General features: G+C 50.7%; 1 protein-coding gene across 1 annotated transcript in view; it reads left to right on the forward strand.

Moving 5' to 3' along the window:
* Positions 1 to 928, forward strand: part of LOC112411471 (beta-lactoglobulin-like) — a 4,995-nt gene extending 4,067 nt beyond the window's left edge. Inside the window, exons 5-7 of the mRNA XM_024762625.1 lie at positions 52 to 156; positions 385 to 426; positions 860 to 928. Coding sequence (XP_024618393.1) covers positions 52 to 156; positions 385 to 401 — 122 coding nt within the window. The 3' untranslated portion in view covers positions 402 to 426; positions 860 to 928. The remainder of the gene's footprint in view (positions 1 to 51; positions 157 to 384; positions 427 to 859) is intronic.
* The last annotated feature ends 9,722 nt before the right edge of the window (positions 929 to 10,650 follow it).

Below are 10,650 nucleotides of genomic sequence, written 5' to 3' on the forward strand. Positions count from 1 at the left end.
AGCTCTGGGGGGGGGCGGGGGTGCCCCCAGGGACTGACCCCTCCCCCACAGCCAGGACCCTGCCAGTGGACGACGGGGTCATGGAGAAATTCGACAGAGCCATCAAGCCCCTGCCCATGCGCATCCGGCTGTCCTTCAGCCCGACCCAGCTGGAAGGTGAGCTCCCAGGCCCCGCCCCGGCTCCCTGGGCAGAAAGCCACCAACCCCGGGGATGACTTCCTCCCGTGATGAGCCCCATTCTCCCCAGGGCTCCCGGGAGGAACGGGGTGGAGGTGCAGCGCCCCGAGGTGGGCCCATCCCTCCCCACCCCCTGCCAGGCCCCTCTGTCCCTGGGGGCGCCCAGTCCCGTCCTGACCCTCCCGCACGGCTCTCCCTCCCCCACAGAGCAGTGCCGCGTCTAGGCGAGCTCCTGCCGGCGCCCTGGAGGTAACGTAACCCCCCTGCCCCACATCCTGGGCACGTGCACAGGGTGGGGGTCTTGGTGGGGCCCGGGCTCCCCCATCAGGCCCTGGGGTCCCCCTGCAAGAATGGCTGGAAGCTGGGGTCTCTCCTGGCGACTGCGGAGCTGCTGGCCGCGTGCCCACTCTTGAGGGGTGGCCTTTGGGGAGGTCGTTTCCTGTGTCCTGGCCTCACTCGCATGCTGACCTCCCCCTGCTCCCTCTGGGCAGGGCCGAGGGCCAAGGTGGAGGCCCCGGAAGCGGGCACCGGTGACAGACACTCCACCTGAGGGGAGAGGCGGGGTGGTCCCTCTCCCGAGGAGGGGCCGTCCTGCACCCCCAGGCCCAGCCCGGGGAGGGGGCGCTGGCGAGGGTCCAGCAGGTTCCCCAGGAATCACAGGAGAGCCGCGTGTCCATTTCAGGGCCCGGGAGCCTTGGCCTCTCTGGGGACAGATGACGTCACCCCCGCCTCCCCCATCAGCAGTGTCAGGAGGGACCAGGACCAAGGTCACCCCTCTTGGGACCCAGGCCCCTCCGGGCCCCGCCTGGGGTCTCCTGCTCGGGGGCGTTCCTCCTTCAGCAATAAAGGCATGAACCAGTGCGCACTCCTGTCTGAGTCTTTCCTGGCCGATGCGCGTGGGCTGGGGACCCGGGCGGCTCAGGTGGTGACAGCAGGGATGGGAAAGGTGGTGCCTCCTCCAGACCCAGCCCTGAGCCCAGCGGGGACCCCAGCGGGATGCCTCGTCTGTGTCAGGCGGTATTGCACACAATTTCCCTTTACTATTCATCCCACCTCTGTCGTCGTAGGGCTGCGGAAACCCTGTTTGCTGGTGGGACAGCTCACCCTGAAAATCATACATTTTCATTTAAATTTCTTGAAAAAGAAATGTCTTGGCGCCTCCCGCCCTCCCTGGAGGTGGGGGTGTGTCAGAGCGCCAGGGTGGGCGGGGCCTCAGGCTGCTCTGTGGGTGGGCAGATCCACAGGGACCAGCATCGAAGAGCAAGGCCCCCACCCCGCTCCCCCGTTAGAGCTCAGGGTCACCCCCTGACAGGAGCTGAGGCAGGGCTGACCCCCGCCCCTGCCAAGAGAGAAATGGGGGCAACAACATTCAGGCATTTCAGCTTCCTAAGGCCCTGCACGGTGCTGACGTGGCTGTACAGCCACGGAACCCCCAGTCCCTACACCAGTTCAGTGGCAAAGCTGAACCGGGCCCCTGGCCATTCGGCTCCACGCTCCAGCTCTAACCTGACACCGAACCCCTCCAATGGGAAAGCTCCCAGGTCTGGCTCCACAGACGAAAAGGATGGACAGGACGGCAGGGCAGGGCCTGGCCACAGGGTGGTGACAAGGCTGTGAGCTCGTTTCTGTGACTGCCGAGGGCAGCGGTCATCCCGGCTGTGCGCTAGTCAAGAGCACAGGCTGCAGGCCAGCCTGACGACGCCCTGCTGTCACCTCTCTGCCTCTGTTCCCTACCTGTAAAGTGGAGAGTACGGAAGGAGCCGACCCCAGGGAGGCGTGGGTGAGGATGGAAGGAGAAGACAGCTCTCCTGCGCCCAGAGCAGGGTCCACGCGCAGGAAGTGCGCAGCGACCGCCGGGTGCCAGCGTGGCTCCCCCGCCACCCCAGTCCTGCCACCTGACCTTCCCCACCATCGCCACCACCCGCCAGGGCCTCAGTCTCCTCGGACGTCAGGGCCAGCCCGAGACGGTGTGACAGCCCCCCGGTGGGTTCTTCCTGCCGCTAACATAGTCAATTGAAAGCGATCAAAGCCAACTGTGGTAGAGTTTAATAGAAAGCTTCCCCAAAACACCGTGGCGGCTGGACTTCCAATGTGGACAAGATGGTGTGAGCCCATCTCCCCCTGCTCCTCCCTGCTAAGCGCAATTATACAGCCTGGAAATTACACAAGCGACAGCAAAAGCAGAAATCTGAAAAGTGGCAAAAGGAAGGCCAACTGGTTTGGGGCCCTGGGGTTGGGGGAGGGCACAGCGCAAGGTGTCAAATCCCCCCGACTCAAGCAAATAAGGTGACCCGGCCTGGTGTTTCCTGACCCAGCCAGGAAGGCAGCCAAGGTGGGACATTCCCCGCCTGGATCAAACAGGAGTCCCTCTGACGACACCAGGCGACACCTGTGGCAAGGGAGCCCAACCGAGGCCCCTCCGGCAATAATCAGCCATGGGTTGCACTCCCTTTCCCACAGGAGAGCAGGCCTGAGATGGTCCTCCCCACTGGGAAACGCTGGCGGCCAGGCCTGAAGAAACCCTCCTCCCTTCAGGCAGCACGAACAGGGACAGTGGGGGCCCAGGGAGCACCAGATACCCCTTTGTGTGGGTCAAAATGGCACCACAAAGGCTTTGAACATTAAACTGGAACCACAGTCCACAAGAATAGGCCAGGATAGTAGGAGGGAGACTGCTTACTATGACTAAAAAAAACAACGTCAAGTAACACCCAGGGTCTCCTATCATAACAGGTACAACGTCAAGGATACAATCAAAAATCACCTGTCATAGCAAACACCAGGAAAATCGCAACCTGGGTGAGAAAAGACGATACAATGACACCAAAAGCAAGACGAATCAGTTGTCGAAATTATCTGGTAGGGATTTTAAAGCAGCCTTTGTAAACATGCTTCAACAAGTGATTCCGAACACACTTGAAACAAGTGAAAGCGTAGAAAATCTCACCAAAAACTGAAACCTACCATTAAAGAAATTAAAAGTTTAATTTCTGGATGGGCTTGGTAGTGGAGTGGAGACCACCAATTCAAAACCATAGGCAGGTTGAGAGTGAAAGGATGCAAAAAGATGTACCATGCTGACATTAATGAAAAGAAAGCAGGAGTGGCTATCTTAATAACCGATAAAGCATAGTTCCGGGCAAAGAAAATGACCACAAAGAGAGACACTACAGGGGACGAGGAGGACAGAAAAATTATTTGGAGAAACAGTGGCCCCAAATTCTCAAAAATTAGGTGAAAACTATAAATATACAGATTAAAGAAGCTCAACTAATATCAACCATAAAAAGCAGGAAGAACACTACTCCAGGGCACAGATAACAAATTAATTAAAACCAGTAACAGAGCAAAAAAAATTTTGTGTAAAAAGGAACAAAGATGGTAGCACTTTTAAGAATGATTTTTGCTGGCAATGTTGGTTGCATATACTTCACTAGGTTAAAGAAAGTCCCTTCTGTTTCTATTTAGATAAAAGGTTTTGTTTTGGCTTGGTTTTAACCAGGAATTGCTGTTAAACTCTAACCAACGTGTTTTCTGCACTGAGGTGACCAAATAGTTTTTCTTTAACCGATTGAGGTTGTATGGCATCAGTATGTTTTATAATGTCAGATGACCCTCACATTGCAGGGGAAAAAACAATTAGTCACGATGGATGGTTATCCAGCACTGGATTTGATTTTCTTCCTATGTTCCGGGGTACATTTTCCACTTATGTTATAGGTTAAGCTTTCTTGTCCTCTCCTGTCTTTTTTTTTTTTTTTTAAACACCAACTGGTCAAACTCATATGAGATGTATTTATCTCCCAAATGATAGAGCTCAGGTCAAACATATTAGAAATAATGCCATACGGATGTCAATTTAAAGCAGTGCCATGTTCTTTAGTACTAGCCTTTGGTTTTTTCCACAGAAGGGATTGGCTCAGGAGCTATTAAACTAAAGGTATTCCCACTGCTATAAAAATGCTCCATAATTATTAAAATAATTATAATTTTAATAACTGTGTGAATTTTAAACAATTTTGCTCTGGTAAATGGCTTAGAAAAGAGTTGTTTTCCAGAATTTAACACACTGTTCAGCCAGACATCACACAAGACTTTCTGTGACGTGGGGGGTATTTGTAAATGCTGGTCATGCAAAGCTGATTCACGACCACATTCCTTGCTCTGTGGCACCAATGTTTTCCTCAGGCCTGTCTTCTGAGCTTCGTGTTACCCTTTGCTGAATTTTCCAAGGAGAAGGAGGAGAATCTGGTATAAGAAACGTGTGCTTCCCCAAAGAGACACTGAATAGACCTTTCATCGGGACTGTCCCACCTGAAATACCCTTCCTGCTGTTGGCCACCGCTGAGTCATAATCCCGAGGGGAAGTGTCTCTAGGGATAGAGGCAGAGACCCCGCAAGGGGGACTGAGAGGTTTTGGCCTTGGGCTCACCTCTGTTTCCAGTTGCGGTAGAAAGTCAGAGAGACTTCCTGAAAGAGTATTTTGCAACCTTTAACAATCTTTGCTATTAGTGTGACCAAACCAAACTCAGGTCCGAGTGTCCACGTGCAGTAAATCCTATCTCCTGACACTGGTGTGTGATGAAGGAAGGGGTGGTGTTTATTGCAGGCACCAAGCAAGGAGTCCAGGTAGCCAGTGCTTAAAAGGCCAGAGCTCCCCGAAGTCTTTCAGGGAAAGATTTTTAAAGACAGGGTGAGGGAGGGGGGCTGTGGGGTGTGTGATCGGCTGGTGGACCTTCTTCTGATTGGTTGGTGGTGAGGTCATCAGGAGTCAACAGCATCAACCTTCTAGTTCCAGCTGGGCTGGGGTCTGTGTGCTTTGGGGCAGTGTAGAGTTAACTTCTTCCACCTGGTGGAGGTTTCAGTACCTGCAAAACAGCTCAAAGGACGTGGCTCAGAATATTATCTACAGCCCTTGAGGAGGAACTAAAGGTCCTTGGCTTTGTTTAATGGCTAAACTATTATAATTTTGACTTGTTTGACTGTTTTCTTTTCTTTCTGTAGTTTCTCACTTCTCTGATTAAATGTACTCTTTGGAACTCTGGGAAGGCCTAGGAGGCTAAAGTTTTTCTACAAACAAGAGGCAAGTGGAGGACATGGGGGATGCGGGGGGAGTCTGTTCTGGGAAGGCCCCATAGGGTGCTGCTTGGCTACATTAGGACATTGGGGGGTTTTGACCCTTCCCCACAGGACACTGTTGATAGTACTTTTCCTGTTGCTATTTGAACTACAGTCCTGTAAACAAACCTTCATCAAAACTCCATCGCGCTTCCTCTTTATTCACTCACTCACGTGCCTATTCATTCCACAAACACGGACCCTGCTGGGAGACACATGAGCTCGCGACTCTGACCTAGATCAACTCTATCTCATCCCCCTCTTTTTGTTATTTCTCTCAGCAGCCCCTCCACGCTTTTAAGAAGTTAGGAGATTAAGAGAACTGATGACTCTCTAAGTCTCTCAATCTAGTCCCAACTTGTTAGATCCAACCACAAACCGTATGCAACTAGCCACTTAAGTTTTGGTGAGCTTCAAGAGGCCATTCTGAGAATTAGCACAGTCGCCCAGGAAAGTCGGGTTTTTTGTTTGTTTTTTTTTTTATGCTTCCACTAAGCGAGGCTCAGAACAGAGTCATCTATAAGTACTCGGGTTTTGCAGCCAGGGTACCACACCTGTCTCATCTGTGCCCTCTTAGCCATTTCTTCTGCCACACTCAAGGCCAGGCTCTCACCTGTCCCTTAGATGCTCAGACTTTAACATGCACAGAACCACCTGGGGACCTGTCATGAATAAAGATTTTGAGCCCCACCACTTATGAACTGAATCTCAGTCTCGGGGGTGGGCCCGGTAATGGCTTGTTAGCTCCAAACTATCCTCACGCACACTAGTGCTTGAAACAGACCCAGAGAGACAACAGCAGTGACCTCTTAATTCCCGATTGTGTTTTTAGTATTTCATCTAGTGTGTCTTAAATACCTTTACTAAAATCATCTTCTCGAACATCTTCAATGGCTCCTAATTGTCTAGTAAAACGTTTATATGACTTTTCGGGATTCCCAAAAATGTAAACCTAGCTAAAATTTTAAGTTATTCACTCCTAATCTACCCAAAACTTATACAGGATAATTTCATATTTCTTTTTTTTTTTTTTTGCGGTACGCAGGTCTCTCACCGCTGTGGCCTCTCCTGTTGCGGAGCACAGGCTCCGGACGCGCAGGCTCAGCGGCCATGGCTCACGGGCCCAGCCGCTCCGCGGCATGTGGGATCTTCCTGGACCGGGGCACAAACCCGTGTCCCCTGCATCGGCAGGCAGACTCCCAACCACTGCACCACCAGGGAAGCCCAATTTCATGTTTCTTAAATATTGGTTATGTTTTTCCATCTCTAGCTTTGCTCATTTTGTTCCCTCTTGTTAAATTCTTATCAGTCCTTCACGTCTGTCTCAAATTTCCCTCTTCCTTAAGAGAAGTGTACTGCCTATGTTTTCTTCTAGGAGTTTTAGTTTCAGGTTTTACATTTAAGTTTTTAATCCATTTTGAGTTTATTTTTGTACACGGTGTTACAAAGTGGTCCAGTTTGTTTCTTTTGCATGTAGTGGTCCAGTTTTTCGAACACCATTTATTGAAGAGGCTGTCTTTTCCCCATTATATATTTTTGCCTCTTTTGTTGTAGATTAATTGACCATATTAGTTGGGTTTATTTCTGGGATCTCTGTTCTGTTCCATTTACCCCTGTGTCTGTTTTTGTGCAAGTACTATACTGTTTTGATGACCATAGCTTTGTACTATAGTCTGAAGTCATAGAGCATGATACCTCCAGTTCTGTTCTTCTTTCTCAAGATTGTGTTTGGCTATTCGGGTCTTTTGTGTCTCCATACAATTGTTAGAATTATTTGTTCTAGTTCTGTGAAAAATGCCATTAGTATTTTGATAGGGATTGCATTAAATCTGTAACCTGCCTTGGGTTGTATGGTCTTTTTAACAATATTAATTCTTCCAATCCATGAGCATGGTATATCTTTCTCTCTGTGTCATCTTTAATTTCTTTCATCAGCGTCTTAGAGTTTTCTGAGTACACATCTTTTACCTCCTTGGTTAGATTTATTCCCAGGCATTTTATTCTTTCTGATGCAATTGTAAATGGGATTGTTTCTGTAATTCCTCTTTCTGATAGTTCATTTTTAGTGTATAGAAAAGCAACAGATTTCTGTGTATTAATTTTGTATCCTGCCACTTTACTGAATTCATTTATTAGCTTTTTGGTGTCATCCTAAGGATTTTCTCTATATAGTATCATGCCAACTGCAAACAGTGACAGTTTTACTTCTTCCTTTCCAATTCGGATTTCTTTTATTTCTTTTTCTCATCTGAGGGCTGTGGCTAGGACTCCCAGTACTATGTTGAATAAAAGTGGTGACAGTGGACATCCTTGTCTTGTTTCTGATCTCAGAGGAAATGCTTTCAGCTTTTCCACATTGAGAATGATGTTGGCTGTGGGCTCGTCCTATGTGGCCTTTATTATGTTGAAGTTTGTTCCCTCTATACACACTTTGTTGAGAGTTTTTAGCATAAAAGTATGTTGAGTTTTGTTGAAAGCTTTTTCTGCATCTATTGAGATGATCATATGGTTTTTATTCTTCAGTTTGTTAATGTGGTATATCACATTGATTGATTTGCAGATATATTTGCATCCCTGGGATAAATCCCACTTGATCATGGTGTATGGTCTTTTTAATGTACTGTTGAATTCACCTTGCTAATATTTTGTTGAGGATTTTTACGTCTACGTCCATCAGTGATGTTAACCTATAATTTTCTTTTTTTGTAGTATTTTTGCCTGGTTTTGGTATCAGGGTGATGCTGGCCTCATGGAATGAGTTCAGAAGTGTTTCCTCCTCTTCAATTTTTTGGAATAGTTTGAGAGGGATAGGTGTTAACTCTTTAAATGTTTGGTAGAATTCACCTGTGAAGCCATCTGGTCCTGGACTTCCGTTTGTGGGAGTTTTTTAAATTACTGATTTAATTTCATTACTGGTAATTGGTCTGTTCCTATTTTCTATTTCTTCCTGGTTCAGTCTTGGGAGACTGTACATTTCAAGGAATTTGTCCATTTCTTGTAGGCTGTCCATTTTATTGGACATGCGTGGGGGGCACCTGGTGCCGGCCACCACGGTCGTGAGCAGCGAAACTCAGACTGGCTTCCCGGTGCTGAGGTTGAGGCCCCGAGCAGCATGGCATCCTCAGCTGTGTGAAGGCCCACTGACCCTGCCCGGCCCCACGATTTCATTCTGAGAGAAGTGATTTCCTGCTTCTGCAGTTACAGGCCCGACTTCCTGACATGGTTCTAAAGAGCAAGGGGTTTTTGTGGGAGTGGGAGCGACTGAGAGCTGGTGGGGGCCCAGGTCTCCTCCCAGGTCCCACTTTCTGGGGCAACACGTGACCTGGGGGAAGCTGAGCCCTTAGATCTCAGTCTCCCTCCCACAATGGACAATGCCAACTGCCCGAGGCCAGTGGGTGCTTTTTTTTCCTTTTCTCTCTCTCTCTTTTTTTTTTTTCCAATTTTATTTTTTGGATGGTATTCTATGGAAACTGAAGGTTCCTGGAAGTTATGAATAGTTGTGCCCTGAAGGGCATGCTTTGTGGTCTCGGTTCACAGGAACACGTGAGAACCTGCAGCACGGATGCCCCGCGGCTGGTGGGATCTCGATTTCCCAAGTTCACCGAGAAACACGGTGCTTGTTTCTCTCTGGCTGACCTCCCTCTGCCCTGCGTGACCCAGTTCTGAGAGCGGAGCTGTGTTGAAGGGGATGGCCTCTCGCATCTGACCCCTGGGTCCAAGCCGCCCGCGCTGATGTCCTAGGGGGCCACCCACTGAGCGGGGGGCTTCTAACTAACTACAGAAGTGTACCCTGTCCTGTCTGAGGCCAGAAGTCCACAGTTCGGGCGTCGGAGGGCTGAGGTCCCTCCAGAGATTCCCAGGAAGGATCCTTCCCCGCTTCTCCAGCTGCTGGTGTTGCATCAGTCCTTGGAGCCTGGTCTTGTAGAAGCCGCGCTCTAATCTCTGCCTCCGTGTTCACATGCCTTCTCCCTGTGTCCCCTCTGTGTCCTCGTTTTCTCTTACAAGGACACCAGACAGTAGATCAGCCCCCCTTCCAGCACGCCTCATCTGAACTACTTACACCTGTAAAGACCCTGTTTCCAAATAAGGTCCCATCCTGAGCTTCTGGGTGAACATGTGTTCTGGGGCGACAGAATTCAACTCCATAACTGCCTGTGGCTCGTCGTAACAAAGGACGCTGGGGACCCTGAGCTCGGAGGATTGTCGCAAGAATTAAAGGAGATAAAACAGATCAGGGCGAGGACTGGGGCTGCCCGAGCCTCCTCCTCCTTTCACAGCCCCCACCCTGGGAAAGGGGAGTCTGGGGGCAGCCTGGGGTCCTGCAGTCTCTCCAGTGCACGGGCTCTTTCCTGGTACAGTAACCAGTAGTCTCTACAGGAAAGAAACCAGAGGCCAGATAGCAAATCAGAGCTAATCTAGGAGACCCCTTAGCCTCCCAAGATGCTGACAATGACAGTGGCCACCTGGAAAGACCCTACACATTGGGGGCGGGGGGGGCACAGGGGCCGACCCTCCAAGTCTCCCACCATCGGGAGATATCTCCACCTTGCCCCTTTCCCCCACCCCAAAGTTCACGCCCCCGCCACCCCGAGATGAGCAGGTTAATCACTTGGAATGTCAACTGATGGCCTTTGCAGCCCCCCTGGCACGGGACACAGGGCATGCACAGCCCCCGGGGGTGTTGTCGTCAAGGTGGACTCAGCGAGACAGATACTTCTGTGTCCTGCTCGATTCCCCTCCAGACTTAGGTACATGCCCGGCGCCAGGGCCCCATGCCTCCCAAGGTGTTGAAGGCGGCTTGCTTCAGCCTTGAGTGGTATGGAGGGAAGTGCCCTAGGAGATTTAAAATGTACGATTCGGTAGATTGAAGACTCAGATACTGTGGACCTTTCTATCACACTTACAGACGTGGAGCACGCGGTGTTGCTCCGCTGGACCCCCACAGGTCAGGTCACCTTCCCGGCTGGGTGGCTCTGGGGGTTATGATGACTGTTGCCGTCAGCATTGTTGTCTTTATTGCTACCCTAACTGGGCAGCAGACACTTGCAGAGCTCTCACTACAGGCCAGGCCCATCCTTGGAGCTCCACCTGAGCCCCACGTCACCCTCACCCCAGCCTGCAGGGGTATGGGGTGACCGCAGAGAACCCTTCGCCCAAGGCCACGTCTGTGGGGTTTGGAGGAGCCGATGCCCGAGACAGGAGAGTATACCAGAAGCAGGAGGAACCCAGCGGGACCATAGCCTTTCGGGAGGCCTCGCTCAGCAGGACCGGGTGGGAGGCCCTGGGAGCTAGTGGAACCCCCAGGAAGGGCAGCCCACAAGAGAGGGGTGACGGGTGCGGGTGACGTGACCCCCT

The sequence above is a fragment of the Neophocaena asiaeorientalis genome, unplaced genomic scaffold (genome assembly GCF_003031525.2).
Source record: "Neophocaena asiaeorientalis asiaeorientalis breed wild unplaced genomic scaffold, Neophocaena_asiaeorientalis_V1.1 scaffold78, whole genome shotgun sequence".
Classification (NCBI taxonomy): Eukaryota; Metazoa; Chordata; class Mammalia; order Artiodactyla; family Phocoenidae; genus Neophocaena; species Neophocaena asiaeorientalis.